Source organism: Rhineura floridana, chromosome 9, assembly GCF_030035675.1.
Source record: "Rhineura floridana isolate rRhiFlo1 chromosome 9, rRhiFlo1.hap2, whole genome shotgun sequence".
Taxonomy (NCBI): domain Eukaryota; kingdom Metazoa; phylum Chordata; class Lepidosauria; order Squamata; family Rhineuridae; genus Rhineura; species Rhineura floridana.
Genome location: NC_084488.1, coordinates 56,613,853 through 56,632,704, shown reverse-complemented (window position 1 = coordinate 56,632,704; position 18,852 = coordinate 56,613,853). Strand labels below are relative to the sequence as shown.

The 18,852-nt window shown below is 40.2% G+C and overlaps 1 protein-coding gene across 1 annotated transcript in view; it reads right to left on the bottom strand.

Annotated features, from left to right (window-relative positions):
• Nucleotides 1-1,690: 1,690 nt before the first annotated feature.
• The window catches only part of FSTL5 (follistatin like 5), a 591,837-nt gene continuing 574,675 nt past the window's right edge, over nucleotides 1,691-18,852 (bottom strand). The window contains exon 15 of the mRNA XM_061583858.1: nucleotides 1,691-4,157. Coding sequence (XP_061439842.1) covers nucleotides 3,455-4,157 — 703 coding nt within the window. The 3' untranslated portion in view covers nucleotides 1,691-3,454. The remainder of the gene's footprint in view (nucleotides 4,158-18,852) is intronic.

The window sequence follows — 18,852 nt, the reverse complement described above, 5'->3', positions numbered from 1 at the left end:
CAATACTACCTCTGGTGATTTTCCATCAAGCCTGAAAGCCTGGAGCATGAGTTAAGTTTCTTGAAGGTCCTTGGAGAGCCTTGGCAGAGGCCTGGCACGGCCTCAAGGCCAACACCTGCTGCTACCAAGGCAACCGGTCAGATAAAGGCTGGAGAAGCTTTTGCCAGTTTTCTGTGGGGGTTTGATTTCTGTGGAGTTCTGTTATTGAGTGTTTTCTTGCTAGGAGGAAAGTGAAACTACTTTGTAAGCGTGCATGCCTTAATGTCCAAGTAAAGGACTCTTAAACTATCTCTTGCCTCTGGAGTTTCTTGACCATCTCATTCCCAAGTGTAAGCTGTGCTGATCACGCAAACATCCGCAAACACCAACAGTACTTGCATTCCTTTAAATGTTTTTACTCCTTTTTTGGGGGGGGAGGACTTTAAAATATTCACAGAATGGTAGAGTTGAAGGGAGTCTCATAGGCTATCACTTCTCTGCTCGATGCAGGAAATCCAGACCTAGCAGATGTTAACAGATGATTTTCAGTCTCTGCTCGAAGACCTCCTGTAAGGGAAAGTTCCCCCCATAACTGGTTCCATCATCCAACTGCTCTTACCATCAAGACATTTCTTTTACTTTTCCACTAAAATCTACTGTCCTATGAGTAACAGCCCTTCAGGTATTTGTAGAGTGTTGTCACATTTCCCCATCAGTCTTCTCTTCTCTGTTCCAGGAAGAATATATCCAGTTCCTCTAGCCTTTATGCATAGAATTTGTTTTCCATATCCCTGACCATATTCATTCCCCTCCACTGAACCTGTTCCAGTTTGTATTCATCCTTCTTAAAGTGTGGCATCAGGGTCTGGCTAGTGAAAAATGAAGTGTAACTATTACTTCTTGTGACTCTGAAAATATGGTTCTGTTAATGCAATGGCCACATCATGTTGCTAACTCATGTTCAGCTTATGACCAACTGCAATCCCAAGTTTCTTTTCACATGCTATATCCTATCCTATGTCTATGCCTTGTGTGTGTGTGTGTGTCTAAAAGTGGAACATCCCATTTGTCATTGCTGAATTTCACTGTTAGTTTTAGCCTCATTTCCCATTCTATTGAGGATATTCTGAATTTTATTCCTGACTTCTGAGGTGTTAACAATGACATTCCAGGTTTGATTAGGATTCCCTCCACCACTTCATCTAGGTCACTGATAATAATGTTGAACAGAACAGTACACCATTTGAAAACTCCCATCTGGCTTGATAAGGACCATTGATGAACATTCTTTGGGTACAGTTTTCCAACCAGCTGTGAGTCCAGCTGAGTAGCCCACATTTAATCTATTCGGTAACCAAAATATCTTGGAAAATTTTGTCAGTTGTTTTGCTGAAATCAAGATAAATGAAGCTAGTAGTCCAATCAAAAAGAGAGATGAAGATTGCTAATGTCACTGTTGGAAAGGTGAATCTCCACCCCCCTTTCCCCATCACAGACTTTCATTTCAATCTGCTGTGGTACATACAAGAGAAAAATATATCTTTGCTGGCATATCAACTGAAGGCAAGTACATTTAAAATGTAAGGGATTTATTCTTCTTAAGCATTTTCTACATACAGATCATCCACATGATGTAAGATAGAAAAGAAAAAATGTAGAAGAAATAGACTACTGTAAATAATTGAATAACAGAGTTTACATGGTGGTGGTGGGTTGTTTGTTTTTGTTTTGCTCACAATGGGAAAAACTGTTAAAAGGATTCAGTAGCTAGAAATGTAAGTCATTTTATTCAGTTAAATCTGCCAGTTTTCTTAAGCTAAAGAGAATTCTACTGTATCACAGCGCAAGATGCTAATTACACACAAGAAAATACAATGCTAGAAAATTTCAAAATTTTAAGCAGCTTTACATGTTAGGGTAAAATTAGAGTAAATTTCTGATTGCATTGAATAAACAGTGGTCAGTTGAAAAGCCTGTTTTAGTTAAATAAACACTTTAAAAATAATCAGAACCACCTACTAGATTGTTACTGAAAAATTGAAGAAAAAGTTTAACTGTTAACTCTGAGTGCAGATTTTTTTTTTTTCATTCTAGCGGCTACAATGATTCTAAATTTTAGAACCTTTATTATCCTTGTATAGATGTAGAAGGAATGTCCGAAACTAGAGCAGTAATTCATTAAACTAAAAGAAACAATATAGAAAGACAACATCTTGCAATAGTTATCTAATGGTAGGAGTAGGATAGAAAAAATTACTAAGGTTTATTAAAAGTGTTGAGGAAAAGCAGGTATTTGACAGACAATGTACACACAGAGGCTCTAGTACCTAGCAAAGTAATCTTAAACATAGTTACTTAGAGGTTAGTAATTAATTTCAATAGACCTTTTACTTCCATTAAGAAGCTTAGGAACATGTTCTGAGGCTTCAACCGTATACACATTGGGGAGTAAGGACCACTGAACTCAGTGGGCCTTACTGTTGAGTAGACATGCACAGGATTATGCTGTTAATTTCCATCTTTTTTAGTTCCATTGCTACACAGATTCCCTAAAAATGCACCTCTAGTAAGAAATTGTTGGTTTCAAAAAATAACAGTTTTCTTGCCAGTGTAAATGAAACTTCTTGGTATTGTGACAAAATATGTCTTTTCCTAAGCAGATACACATGATATTTCTCTTTAGTAGAACCGAAACTCCCTGTTGATGCAACTGTTTTGGAGGTGAGGAGATAATCGCCTAACTCTGCCACAAAAAAGGGTCAAAGTTCTATGAGCAGTTAAAAGAATTTCAACTGAAACCTGCAAATAAAAATAATAACCTCAAATTGCAGTAATAAAAAATGATAATGCAAGAGATGTTGCAAATATACTTTTTCTTTGTCTTAAAAAAACATGTTTTACAACCTGATGGAAAAACTTGAGATATCAAAAGCTTCTTTTCAGGGAAAACGAAAGCCTGTAGCCACAATGGAAATACAATTACATGTTTCCTAGGCTTCTCTTTCCTTGTGAGATATTTCCCTTCAAGGCACGAAAATATTAAATAGTGGACAGGGCAAGACAGAATATTTCAGTTTAAGAATCCTAAAGTTATGCACAGAGCATACCCTAACAATTAGATGAATAGGATTAAATCAACATGATTTCCCCCCTTTAAAACAAAAACCTTCATTTTAAAATGTGGCATCATTATGTCAACACATGGCTCACATATTGAGGGTACATATATATTTAATATTCTCACCAATTGGCCAATCCACCCTAAAGAGGTCATCAATAGTACATAGAATGTTTACTCACAATTTCAGCATGTTTTATGCCACCAAAATTGCATTTCAGTCAACCGCACAACATGTACGGAAGGGTCTAACTTTTTTTAAAAAATAAACAAAACAAAACAGTGACAATTTAGAGGATGAAGTTAAGTGCAATGTACTGTAAAACTATTCACTCAGCTGTTATCTAATATGGTTCCTTATGCTTCTCCAACCCAAATTACTGTGTTTCCTCTCTCAACTTCAGTGATTTCACAATTCAGCTTGTTCAGCCGTCCATCTAGAATAAACAAGGATTCCTTGGAAGGTGTCATCAGGTACTGGCCAAAAAGCCCACTGCCCTCAATTAACCGATTCTTACTGTTCCAAGGCCATTCATCTGGCTTAAGAGGTTCCTTAAGACTCTTCACCATCTTCACCTTGCCAGAAGACAATTCTACAAAGAGCACATCAGTTTGTGTGCTAGAGCTACCAAAGACATTATATTGATGGGCTTCAGTAAATGATGCTTGAAAAGCCACATCAGATATGTGCAAGTTGGTGTGGATGTCGAAGGCATCCTGTATTTCTCCTCTAACTGTAATGGTCTGGACCCTCATGAGACCTTTCATATCATCAATGCTGACTAGGTAGTGACCATCTGGAGAGATATATGGAGTTCCTGTTACATCACCATTATATCCCATAATGGAGTCTGTAACACTGTCCACTATTAGCTGCGGTGGAACAGCTCCTGTAGTGTCAGGCTTACAGTTTATAAAGTAATATCCTCCAAGATGTGTGTAAGCCAGAGACTTTGGAACACAATTGTAATCCTTTAAACTAATTGTCTTGATGTATGACATAGTTTCAAGATCAATTTTCTGAAGCACAGGCTCATCTTTGTGAAGAATAAATCCAAACCTAAAATAAAAGACAAAAAACAAAATCAAACACAAATAGTCATAGTATAATATATACAATAAAGTATAGCAACTGCTTAAAGATCTCCATGAAGAGTTCCATGTAAGCAGAGCTTGGAAAAGTTACTTTTTTGTACCATAACTCCCATCAGCCCCAGCCAGCATGGCCACTGGATTGGGCTGATGGGAGTTGTAGTTAAAAAAAGTAACTTTTCCAAGATCTGGTTCTCCTATACACATATTTATTTATTATATATATATTGTTAGCTAACTCATAAATGAATTCTCCTACAAATCAGCTAATACTTTAAAAGTCCACAATAAATTTTAAAATTTCAGCATATAACTTAAGTATTTATTTTATGTCTTTATTTCTTTTGAGCATTTATATGCTATCCTACAAAGTTTTCTGGCAGCTTACAATAAAAAACCCCAATGTAAATATGAAACAAAACATTAACAGCTCTTTTAAAATAAAAATAAAATAAAAACCCTAAATGAATAAAGCAGGGTAAACAACAGTCCCTAGTTAAAAGAACACAGATTTAAAACCTGAGAGACCCAGACTACAGAGGTTGCTTAGAGGCACTGGGGAAAGCAGGAAAGTCTTCACCTGGTGCCACAAAGAACTATGAAGATGATGCCAAGTCAGCCTCCCTGGGAAGGTTGTTCCATAACCAGGTGTCACTTCTGAAAAGACCCTTTCCCTGGTGGTTACTCGCCTTACTTTAACTGGAGGGGTAACTCTGAAAAGGATCTTAAGGTTCAGGCAGGTAAATATAGGAGAAAGTAGTTTTCTAGGTCAGTGTTCTTCAACCTTGGATCCCCAGATGTTGTTGGACTACAGTTCCCATCATCCACCCTGACCACTGACTAAGGCGGCTGGGGATGATGGGAGCTGTAGTCCAACAACATGTGGAGACCTACGATTGAAGAACACTGTTCTGGGTGTCCTGGTCCCAATCAGTTTATATATTATGGTTCTATACATCATATCATGGAATCTTAATGCAACAGACTGTGAGCAGTATCTGAATTCACTGTATTCAACAAGAGAAGACCAAGGTTTGACAGTGCTAACACAGTGATGAAGAAAAGAGGTGACATTTTTCTGGATGGTTTGTTAGAATATTATGTGGAGCCAAACACCAAAGACATTTCAATCTAATGGGTCGTCAGAGCTTGTTATCTCTTCTGGGAGAGAAGTGGCGGATCAAAACGTCTTCTTAAGATAAATATTGGCATGGGACGAATGGTGGATGGATGGGTTGGTGGGTGGAAGAAGACACTTCAGTTTTTATCTTTTATGATGAAGTTATTTCAGTTGATCAAGCTGAACATTTGTATGCATTTTTTGCATATAAATGACTGTGTGCCATCCCTCCCCCCCACCAAATTAAGCCTTTCTTTAATATAAGGTAGAGCAATCTCTTCTCAGAGCACTGTGTTTCTTAATGCTGAGAATTTGTCAGTGAAGAAATACCAGTGCTATGTTCATAGATTAGAAACTAGCCATATGTTCTATAAGTTTCCTTAGAAAGTGACCTTTAGAATTTGAGCTAGGTCATTAGTGAGCAAACATTATTGCCATTGGCTGGCATCTAAGCAACCTGTAAAATATGTATTGATTCTTACTCCTTCAGAAAAAAATATCTACCACACAAAGGTGAATCTTAAATTGTACCCTTCATGAACCCAATCTTAAACAGTGCAGTCAGTGATTGAACCAGTAGAGGTTTCACTGTTCTTCACTGTTAACTCTATTGCAATCAAAGGAAGTTATATTTGGTTCTATAAGAAAGTGTGTTTGAGGCTGCCCAATCTTCAGACTGTAGGTTGAACAAAAGGCTTCAAATTTTCAGAGTCATTAATCTGACACCTTTCATAAGCATTTAATTTTTAAGATTAGGGGAAAAAACCTGCAGTGACTTATAATTGTGCCATAAAATTAAGCTTCTGGCTTATGTACTGTAAACCTGTTTTATGAGTGGGGCTCTCGTAGAACAACAAGTGATACATCAGAGTGCCTTTAGTTTCCCCCAGTGATTTATAGGTAAGAAGTGCCATGTTTAATGCAAACTTCCCTTTCATGCAGATTGATATGCAGAGGCATCCCACTGTTCATTAATCCCTGATTAATATTTATGAGACTTCTAACCTTCATGCCTCCCCTGTGCAATCATATCATGCATAGTGGCTGGCTTTGAATCGTCAATATGATTTTGTCCAAGTGCATCCTGGTCCTTCTTTCAGCCATTCAAAAAGTGACAGTGGGAATTAGTTTTTTGAAACAACAACAACAACACTGTATTACGCTAAATAGGTTAAACCTTGGTAGGCTGTAGGCAGTTAATTGGTTCAGTCTACATTACGCCTGCTAAACATCTAACTAAATACATATGAAAATGCTACTGTGTGTGCAAAGTGCTGACCTGCCTAAAGGACAATCAAATGTTGCAACTGCACTGAATAATATACAACACAGGAGCAGATGTGACCCCTGAGGTTTCTCTCTCTGGCCATTGGGACTCTTCCCAACATCCCCACATTCCTCACTGGCCATGAATGCTTTTGCCTGGCTAGAATGTGCCCTTGAACTCTGATAATGCCAGTTTCTTGCCTGGATGGAGAATGGAGATATGTATGGGTCTGTAGAAATTTCTTTTGCATGGCTTGAATGTAGCCTACTGTACAAAACAAAAAAAACATTCACATCAATTGCTCTTGCGTGCCCCAGAGAGCTGTTCAGAGAAGAATGTGGTCCTTGGGCTGAAAAGAATTCTTCACCCCAATATACAGTGTTTTATATATATATATATATATATATATATATATATATATATATATATATATATATATATATATATATATATATTCACTAATAGACAAAAAACCTTGCGGTTTAAGAATGTACCTATAGCCCACAGATATTTCTATCAAGCTTTAAAAAGCAGGGAAATTGGGCAGCTATAGTGAATGCACCAGGGGAGAAGGAGACCTGACCTCCTCTCTGAGATATTGGACTGCCCTACAAATTTGTCAAAATACAAACACAATTTGGGTTGGCCTTTCACAGTCCAATCCACTTCCTGTGTAGCTGGGAAGAATTTGGTAACATGTGCCTCTGAGCATATGGTGAGTGGTGGCAACACCTACCATCTCCAAAGATGGAGAATTATATTTTTGTATGTTTGTTGGTGTTCTTCTTACTTTGCTTTTTTCCTGTATTACTAATGTTTCTACAGATAAAACATTTATTTCCCTCATTATTCATCCTAGAAATCTATGTCAAATTTATTTTTATTAATTTCAAAGCCTTTTTATTGGTCAATGTCATATGATGGTGAAGATAGCCTTTTCTGTTTCAAACTGGAGGTTATGGTCTATTTCTATAATAGAAAGAAGACATGTGCTGTGCTGATCGTGTTTTAGCAGGGAGGAACCAACGTAAGACAGTTGATATAGTTCAGATAATCACTTTAAATATGTCTAATTTACTTTGCAATTTTAGTGAAGTTTCCTATAGGAAATCATTTTCTTTTGTTCCTGTTTCTATGAATATGTGAAGTACAGCAACCCTTTGCAAAATTTACACTAAAAAACTCCAAAAATAATGGTGGGATAATGGCACTGACTATTCTGCGGAATAGTCTCCAGTGGACATGAGGAGTGTCTCAGTTTGCACAAGATAAAACAGTGGTAGATGAAATATATTCTAGCAAAATACTGCGTATGTTCTATGTTTTTAATTCACCGTGCCCACCTTTAGTTCAGTGACTATCTTTTTTGTTTATTTATTACATATACTAATTCCATTCTTCAAGGGGAAATGCCATTGCTTATGAAGCCAAGACAGCACCACCCATGCACAAGAAAGAGAGATTGCCAGACTCAGGGGAGCCTTAAAACTTGCTGAAGTACAAAAACAAATGGAGAATAAAAACATATGGGAGACACACACCCCCCCAAAATTGGTCCATTGAGGACTAAGCATGTGGCCAGGGAGTAGGGATACTGGAATGGAACATCCTGGAGAAAAAGGACAAAGGAAGAGAAACATAGATATTAAGAGGGTAGAAAGAACCATCTCATTGTCTGAATCAGACAGTCACTTCCTAGTTCACTTGTATTCTGAAGCAGTACAGTCATAGGATGGTTGCACCACATGCCTGTTTTCTCAATGTAGGTTAGCCTTAACCATACTCTTAAAACTACAATCTTAATCCCATTTATCTGGGATGAATCCCCACTGATATAAGTGAAATTTACTTCTGAGTAGTCATGATTAGGATTGCAGGCTAAGGTATCTCTTGCCTTTTTGTTTGTGCTTATGTGTGCCAGGTCAGAAACAATAAAATAGCTGCAATCCAGTGAATAACCCAAACAAACACAATGTTGATGAAAAAAAAGCACAGTCCTGTGGTAAGTGTAGGGCTATAGTCACCATTGTTAACAAAGTCACTTAAATAATGCAGATGTCCAGAGAAAAAAAGTCCTCAAAACATTTTACTGAACAAACTGAACAAAAACAGTGTATAATTTGAGGAAAAATAAACAGAGAGGTTTTGTCTTCCTTAGTGCATTTTAAGTAGGTTGACAGTAAGTGCTGCTTCACTCATTTCTGGCTGGTGATTAGTAAATATCCAGACAAAGTGGCTCATACTTTGATTTACTTTTTTTAATGTACCGGGAAAGCTGGTTTTAAGCCACTTCCTGTTCCTCTGGGTCAATTTTTTTTGACATCACTCTGGACTCACCAATTAACTCCTAATTAGGGATGAGGTTTGCTGTTCTGTACTTGTTTGTCTTTTCATTGTGTGATTGTTACCCAAACTTGGTCTGTTGCAGTTTGCATTTTGTTAAATTTGTTAAATTGCAAATACAATACTATTGTTATTTTATTCTCTTGACAGTGGTGAGGTGTTTAAACTGAGTGAGTGTGTATGGGAATGTCTGAAAGGGTAAAGTTGTGGAGGGGGATTAAACTCTCCCAGAGGGATTGAGTTTCAGTTAGGGAAGACTGAAGGCTGAGTACTAATTTGTTAATCACTGTATTGTAAATTGATTCTGAGCAAGCAGCTTAGTGGTATCAGAAAGTTTTTTGACTTTTATTGTTTGAATGCCCCCCATCCCTCCTGATGAGATGGACACCTAAATCTTTTTCTTAGGTATCTGAGATTGGTTCAGTTAAAATCATGTCTGTGCCTGCGTGGAGAGTGTATCCATGAAAGACAGCCTCTTGCCACAACAATATTTTTTTTTAAAAATGTATTTTTTGCTCTTCTGAAACTCAGTAGCACTGCCTGCCATTCCTAATGCTAGTGCTATTACATAACAATGAATGTTAATAGCTACCATCATCATCGCAATAAAATAGTTCAATGGAACACACATTTCAGCTAATCTGATTGGACACTAACTCCAAAACAATCTGATTGGACACTAACTACAAAACAATGGCAACGAACAGTAACAATAGTATAAGAAATCATAGTTAAATATGTCCTTGGTTGGAAAACTATGTCATTAATTTTATTGGATTTTTTTAAAAAAAGTATCAATAATGATATGTAGTATTCCGTCTTGCTTTGTAGGCAAACAAGCAAACTGCTGCAAAGCTTGCATTCATGTTTGAGTATTGTGAAATTCTCCATCATTTCTACTCATAACATTCCCTTATCAACTCTTATAAATCGGTGTTTCTTCCATGACTAGCCTATAAGGACCATTAACATGAGTGAATAAAACCAATGACATTTGGTTGTAGAAACAACTGTGGCAGTAGTCATTATAGCAGAGGGATCATCAGCACACTTCAAGGAGGATATAAATAATTCAATTTTGGTTACAAACATAGAGACAATTGTATTGGAAAGTTTTATATTAGACACAAAATTGAACAGAGTACCAAAATTATGAGAAGTTTTCCAAACATACAACACCTGGTGACCAAGACTTTTCACAAACTACAAAGGGCTATCTTGTGAAGTTTTGTCATCAATAACTTGCGGTTTTAGCAAAAATCAATTTTCAAAACCTGGTGCAGGGACTATACTGACATTCTAAAGACATGTTCAAGGCTGTGTGCTTTGGGCTAGACATTCACTTTAAAAAATAAATGAAAGCTCTGTTTCTTGCTCACATTTCTAATGATCTTCTAAGGCTCATGGCCATAGTACCAAGGCCCAATTCTGCTAGCATCTCTCTCCTTCTGGGGTGGGGGTAGTGAGTCTCACATATTTACACTTTCTCCTCAGAACTCAATGTCCTGCAAAGAACTGCAGGCAAAATGGAAAGAGACTGCCAAGATAAATCCTTTACTCAGCCTGGTTTGCAGATGACTTTTTAAACTACAGAATTTGGTTATATTGGGATATACTGTACCATAGTACAGTGGCTGCCAAACTTTTTTTCCCCATGGACACTTGAAAATTGCTGAGGGTCTTGGTGGACCACTTAATGATCTTTCTACCTGTTGTGTAGCATGCTAGATGCTGTATGATTTTTAACTTTGTTTTTACAGACACACCATGGACCACCTGAATGAACCTCGAGAACAACTAGTGGTCTATGGGCCACAGCTGGGGAACCCTGCCACTAGAAAGCAGTTAATTATGACATTTCCCCATGTATTTCCTTAGATTTAAAGATGACAATAAAAAAAATAGAAAACAAGATTGCCTCTCAGTTTCTGAAGAAATGCCAACGAACATTTGATTGTTTCCTGATGAACTCTACAATATAAGAACATAAGAAGAGCCTGCTGGATCAGGCCAGTGGCCCATCTAGTCCAGCATCCTGTTTTCACAGTGGCCAACCAGGTGCCTGGTTACCTATGAGGCTGGGATAAATCCTAAAAACGGGTGTGGTGGAGGCGTGATGGGGCAGGGAGAGACTTACCCCTAGTTCAGGCTCAGTTCTGCTTGGTCATGTATCCTAGCAACCCAGTGGAACTTACAATGGCAAAAAGGGTAGGGTAAGTCAAACTCTATTTTAAAAGCTTTTTTCCCTTTGTCAGGCTTGGAGGCCAGCTCAGGCAGCAGTAGCCCCCTCCTGAATAGAGTTTTGAACAGGGTAAATTACACTGGCATAATTTACCCCACTGTAAATTACGCTGGCTTGCTATAGTTTGGATTGCTCTGCCTACCTTGCTTGCTCAAAAACAATTAAAGTTAACTTTTTACACTCTTTTACTTTAGGCATATTTGTGAGCAGCAGTATAGTGGCAAATTTAGAAGTGCTGGGTCCCTTCATGATAGTCATACCTCATCTCCTGTCGCCCCTCACAGGCACCTCCACATCTAAGATTATGCAACCTTCTAAGATTTATTTATTGCATTTATATCCTGCCCTTCCTCCCGAAGGAGCAGAGGGTGGCAATAAAAAATGTATTTTATTCAATAAAAATAAGCTTTCAGTCTCTGTGATTGATATGTGAGTTGTTTGGACACCAGGAATCCCTGAGGTCCTAAAGAGCTGCTGTTTTCCCTTCCCCTGCACTTAGTTAGTGGCTCCGGTCTCCTTGTAATCTCCATTTGAGATCAGGTACTCCTTATAAATTATTTTCTGGAGATTCCACTACACAGTAAGTGTGGGTGGATGTTAAAAAAATCTCATGGTATACATGTCTACTCAGAGAAGCAAGTTTCTTTATGTTCAGTAAGTGTGTAGAGGATTATAGCCTAGGATTTCCTGTGAGGAAGGGGCAGAGGAGGGTTCATGATGAGAAGGTCCCTTGTGCGCACCAACCTGGGAATACAACTGAATACAATTGGGAGTTAGGCATGCATCTAAACACACAATAATCATGCCAGATTAATTGAAATCTGGAGATGTACTAAGGGGGTAGGGAGTGGAGAAAAAAATGTCCTTCCTTTAGAAAGATGCATCATTTTGGTTAAAGGAAGCAAAATTTGATGCCTGTGATACAAGCATTAAGTCTCCCTTTGCAGCCATTTTACATCTCCTTCTATATCGTTACAACAAGCCAAGGGTACCAAATGAGCTTCATGGCCAAGTGAGGATTTCAAAACCTTTTTGCTCAAAAATGAAAGAGAAAAAATGTGGTAGTTATTATGAAGTATTAATAAATAACCACAACAAATGAATCAGTGCTTGATTTTAATTATTTAAATCTTGAATTTATCCCAGCATGTGCATCTAAACAGAATTATTATAAATCTTAAATCACTTTCACCCCTCCATCTGAAATACAATGCCTCATCCTCCACTGAATATAGCATTACCAGTGTAAGGTTAGCGTGCACATATTCATGCACATACACACACATCCCTCCTCCCCCAACTTTCTCTCTCTCTTTCCCTCCCTAACTCCTGGCTTTCGGCTGGAACAAAACCACACATCCCCCCTTTTGTTGCTTCTTTTTAAATGAGAGAGAGAGAGTTAGCAATATACTTTCTCTCTCTCTGCTCCAAAAGAGTAAGGTACCAATCGGAGGTTTCTAGTTACTGCTTTAGAGTGGAGCTCTCTCCCTCCCTCCCTCCCTCCCTCCCTCCCTCTCTCTCTCTCTCTCTCTCTCTCTCTCTCTCTCTCTCTCTCTCTCACACACACACACACACACACACACACACACACACACACACACACACACACACACCTTGAACAACCTTCCCTTCAGAAAACTCCTCCCTGGAGCAAAGGAAGGCAGACAACAGCATTTTCAGCATGCAGGGACCCATATACTGCTTCATACTTCCCTTCACAACTTATTTTTTAAAAGCAAGTGCCAATCATTTCCCTAAACCTTTCTGCTGGCTGGAAGCCTGAGCTTGCAGTGATCATAAGAAAGTAAGTACCTGGGCTTGGCTGTCCACCCTCCTGTCTGCAAACTTCTATCTCTCAGGTCCTTGGGACTCTCTCTTCCCACAACAACAAATTGTGGGAGCCAATCAGTATGCAAGGGGGATCCATGCTGACTGCTTATTGGCTGTAGTGACTGCTCATCTCTCTGGATTCAATGCCTGTCTCTCCCAAGGCAACCAGGAAAGGACATAGCTTTTAAATGTGCAGGCTTGGCACTTGGGAATTGCGCAACTTATTGACTATAGAGACAGAGGGACTCTACAAGGGGGCTGGGAGGGGGCCACGTGCAAAAAAAGAAATGGGACTATGTCTTAAGGCACCCTGTTGTGAATACACACCTGCTTGTGAGGAAAAGTACTTAGTCTGTCCTTATTTTATCTATTCAAAGTTCATTTATTTATGGTCTGAGACCAGTACAAAGCCACAAAATACACAATTAATACTAAACAATTTAAAACAACAATCATTTGCAGGAGTAAAATCAAAGAAAATTAAAAGACCAGCTCTCAAGGTTGTGCGGGCAATTAAGCTAGCAGTGCTGTATGGTGGGCAATTGCTGCGGCGCAGAATCTCGCAACCCTGTTTGTTGTTTGGGGGTGCTGGTCTGATAAAAGATAGGTAGCATAATCCTGCCCAGGATTGATTGGATGATTGGAGATATAATTAAGAGGTGAAGATCCTGGTAAAAAGGGCAGTCTAAAAGAACGTGTGCAACAGATTCCACTCTGCCCACACCACAGGGGCAAAGGCGCTCATCCAAGGGAGTCTTGTGATATCTGCCATCTAGGAGAGCTGACGGAAGTACGTTAAACTTCGCCAAGATGAATGCCTTTCTAAGCCTACGGGAGATGAGAGAGCTTAGATATTGCGCTCTACATCCAGGATTCGTTGGTGGATATCTTGGCTCGCTTTGTGGAAGCCGAGCCGGGAGATGGCAGAAAGGGAAAAGCCTAGACTAGAAAATTTCCTGATTAGTAATTTATGCCAATTAGATTGGTATGAATCAAAAAGTACAAGAGGGGCCAATCCCACCGGGGGAAACCATAGTTTTAACCGAAACCTCACTTTAAGCGACCAAATGCGAGCCTCTATGGAAGTTAAACCTGCTTCAAGTCTCAGGGAATTATTGGAGACACAAGTTGGAATTCCCAGTATGGCTCTCAAGAATTTCGTTTGGACTGGTTCAAAAGAAGAAGATCTGGAGTAGACTGTCACCTGGGAGCCATATAGCACTTGTGAGATGACTTTTGCTACAAAGACTTGGATAATGGAAGGGACATGTTGCCCTCCCTTGTTGTAAAAGAACGACAGTAGGGCCTTCGAATTCCTTGAGGCGGTGGTGACGGCATTCTTGGCATGCAAATGCCATGCACCAGAAGAGTGGAAAGTCACTCCCAGATAGCGATATGCAGAAACCTGCTCGATGGAAAGTCCGTTTAGGTGCCAATTATGTTTCTCCTTTTTCCTGGTAAACACTAGTACCTTTGTCTTGGTGTGGTTGATGATCAGTGATTCCCTAGAGCAGTGATCAGCAAGTGCCTGAAGGAGGAGACGCAGGCTGATACTTGTTAGCGAGAGCAAGACTGTGTCGTCCGCATAGAGTAATATAGATAGAGGTCTGTTGGCAAGAGTAGGGGGATGGGAAGGAACCTGCTCCAGCGCTCCTACCAGGGAATTTATGTAGAAGTTGAATAGAGTGGGGGCTAAGCCGCAGCCCTGTTTGACGCCCTTAAAGGTGGAGATTGGCTTGGTCAATTGGCTGGCGTTGTTACACCTAACACGTAATTTGGTGTTCTCGTAAAGGCAACGAATGAGGGTTAGAAGGCGTCTGTCAATACTTGTGGTCTCGAATTTTTCCCAGAGTTTATCTCTGGGAATGAGATCAAAAGCTATTTTGAAATCTATAAAAGCCGTGTAAAGGCCCCCCCTTTTTTGATGAATATTTCTCTACCAGATGTTGAAGAACTAGTACATGGTCCAAGGTGGAGCGCTCCATTCTAAACCCAGCTTGTTCCTCCACCAAAATGTTATCCTGATCCAGCCAAGTTTGTAATTTGACGAGCAAGTGAGTAGCATATAGTTTACTAACAATGTTTAGTAAGCTGATTGGCCTATAGTTGGCTGGATCAGAGTGGGTGCCTTTCTTGTAGATTGGGATGATGGTAGCTAAACCCCAGTCTTCCTGGATACGGGCCGTGCGGTCAATACTCATGAAGAGTGCAGCGAGGACTGGTGCCCACCACTCGATATTAAACTTAAATGTTTCGGGAGGGATGTTATCCAGCCCTGGTGCTTTGCCCGATTTCAGCTTTGTGATAAGAGATGACATTTCCTTGACTGAAACCGGGGGCCAGTCGGGAAGATCACTTGGTGGATCCGCTGTATGTTTACTTCGCTTCTGTCCCCTCGGGTAGATATTGTAAAAGTACGTCTCCCAAGATTGGACAGAAATATGGTAGTCCATATTGGAGGGTGGTTTCGGCCAGCCCTTGGCTACAAGCCGCCAAAAGGTGGCCGCATCATTAGCCCTGGATGCCTGGATTAAGGAGGCCCATTGCTGGATCTGTGCTGACCTTTTTTTGCCTTAATCATTAGCTTATATTCCTCCTTCAATGCTAGGTATTCTAAGGGCAGTGAGGGGAGGTCCATATTTCTGTAGGCTTTATAATTTGCGATTAAGAGTTTTTTCAAGGCGTGGCATTCTTGATCGTACCAGGGTTTAGATTTGTGGAAGAAGGAATGGGGCCTAATTGCACGCTCTGGGATTAAACAGTTTTGCAGATCCTCAATCAACTCTTGGAACAACGCGAGTATGGTTTCCGCAGGGGTCGCTGTCAAGATGGTCTCGCATAGGCGCAAGCCTCTAGTTGAGTGTAGTAATCCTTTAATGGCCAACTTGGAATGAGTTGACCATTTAGTCCAGACAGTTCTTACTTGTTGCTCTGGTTCCGTGACCGATAACCGGCCATCATGCGTGAACACAGACTCGCAGCAAAGAGATAAGATCAATGGGAGATGGTCACTCTCTGTGCGGTTGCCAACAGTACAACTAGATATTGAGTTTAGTAGATCAGCTGAGACTATAAATCTATGACAGATGCGCCAAATCCGGAGAAGTAGGTGAACTCACCACTTCGGTCGCCATCCACCGATCCATTCAGCAAAGTCAGGTTCAGTCTGTGAAGCATTTGGAGCAAAAAGTAGCCAGCATAATTGCAACCTGAATCTTTGAACTGTCTGTCAGTTAGGTGGAGCACCTCATCAGTAAGAGGGGGGATTTCATGGAAATGGGCATATAACACCCTGTCATTTGCGCCTAATCTGGCATTGAAATCACCAGCAATCAGTATCACTGCTTCTGGGAATAGCGAGGTCAAGGTGGTGATATAACACTCGAGTTTGTGGCTGATGGCTTTTACCAAATTTTTTGGACAGAGTGGGGGCAAATAGACATTTATAAGTACAAGTTGTGCCCGGTGGGTGCCGAGGAGTAGCGACATGGCTAGGCCAGCTTATTTTATCTGGGAGACAAGAATTTTTAAAAAGTAAATATACACTTCTGAGAGTATGAGATAGCTTTTCTGCAGTAGAAGAGTCCCTAAAATAGGAGAGAGTTAATACAAAATAATGTGGAACACAACAATATTGTGTGGCATACCCAGAAACAAGTTTAGACTTAGGAATTTCTTTAAATGTGAATTTTGTAGAAAACAAGATGAGCTCACTCTAATTTCTGCAATCCTAAATCAGAGACAGGTTAGTAGATTGTGTTTTGTGACTATGGATTACCAGAATAAAAGCTATTTTGGGTGCTATTATTGCCTCTGATTTTTAATATTTGTGATTTCTCTTCCTTTTTGTTGTATATGACATTACAGAATGATGAAACGGTTTTGGTAAGGTTTCTATTAGTATTCTGTCTCTGATTCTCAGCTCAAGTAATTTTAATGCATTTCTATCCTAATCTTTCTGGGCACATCCACATGACCCTTATTTAGGGAAATTTGTGCTCTGATTCAACATATCCAGTCCTCACAGTATACATGAATAAGGTATTTCAGCTCAAGCTTATATCCACCAACTGAATAGTTTCCCCATCAACAGAGCATCTTGTCTTTATCTGTGCTCACAAATATGGCCATAAAACAAGTATGATAGCCATGGGTGTGTCACCCCTTCTCTTGTTGTTCTGTTCACAAACTCTTCTCTATTTACTCATATGCGGGGGCGGGGAATGTGAATAGTCTGTAACCACAGAGACAAGAGAGGAACAATTACCCCTTTGCAGGGCAGTGTTTGTTGACCCTTAGGCTATACTACCTCTGGTTATTTTCATCAAGTCTGAAAGCCTAGAGCAAGGAAGAGTTTTGTTATGTCTTTGCAGGCCGTCAAGGTTGCTGGTTCCTAGGCAACGGGAGATAAGGGCTGGAGCAGGGCAGCCAGCTTCTCTGTGTTTCTGTGTGGGGGTTTTTGTTCTTGAAGGAGAAGCAGCTTTCTGTGTGAGCTCTTGCTATGAGGGAAAAATGAAACTGCTTGTAAAGCCTTAATGTCCTGAGTCTTAAATGGACTCTTAACACTATGTTGTGTTCTTGGATTTCTTGACCACTTATACTCTAGTGTAACAGCGCTTACAACGCAAATACCGCACACATCAACAGGGTTATGGGCCCAGATCCAGCGCGCGTTACAACAGAGTAAGTGGTCTGAGCTGCAGACTGAGTTCCAGAGAGCAGCGTGATTGATTGTGTCAGACAGAGGTGAGCGAAGATGGCTGTAAACATGTCTGGAGGCATGCCCATGGAAAGACTTATGGAAAATAATTACGCCAGCTGGAAAATGAGAATGCGGGCTTTCCTGATAAAAGAGGATTTATTTGATGTGATTGAAGGGACCCCACAGGTACCACCAACAATGGCCTGGAAGCGCAAAGATGAGAAGGCGCAGGCTTTTATTACCTTGGCTCTATCTGACTCTCAACTGCTGCACGTAAGAGATGAACCCACAGGCAGATGTATGTGGGACATGTTGCAGGCTGTTCATGAGACAGCGGGATCCAAGCTGTGTCTGGCAAGGAAGCTGTACCAGATGCATTTCACGGATGAGTGCACCATGAGTGAGCATCTTACTGAATTTAGGTGCCTATTTGCTGAATTAGAAGACCGAGGCGTGGAACACAGTATCCTTCAGAAAACGTATATTATCCTGGCTTCACTCGATGGAAGCTGGAATAATTTTGTGATGGCTATGGAAGCAATGCCAGATGGGGGCCTGAACGTGGGTTTTATTGAGGAAAAATTGACCCAGGAGTGGCAGCGGAGACAGGAGGCGCAAAAGGCCGAACTGAAGGAAGCTGTCAGAAGCAAGCAGGCAAACTACCATGAGCAGCAACGGCTGAAAACTTGTTATTTTTGCGGAGCGCGTGGACACATTCAAAGAGACTATGCAGTCAAGCGAAACACCAGGGACGGAGGCTGGAAACAGAGCAGTGTGAACTTTGTCAGCGCAGAAAAGCCTCGAGTTGATACAGACTGGATTTTGGATAGTGGAGCGTCCCATCCGCTCGTTAAAGACTTGAGTTTATTCCATACATCAAAAGAAGTGCAGGACTCTGTTTTACTGGCTGATGGATCGAGACGAATTGTCAAGGTGCGAGGAACGGTGAGATTGGATAAGATTGGCATAATTTCTGATGTATTGTATGTCCCTGAATTGTCGAATAATATCATGTCTGTCCGAAAATTGTTGAATATTGGGTTTACGGTGGTGTTTGAAAGAGACAAATGTTTTGTGAAAAGAGGGGGTGAAGTGTGCATGCAAGGGAGCCTGAAGGACTTACAGTTCATAATAAAGAGCCCTCAAGCAGGGTGTGCTA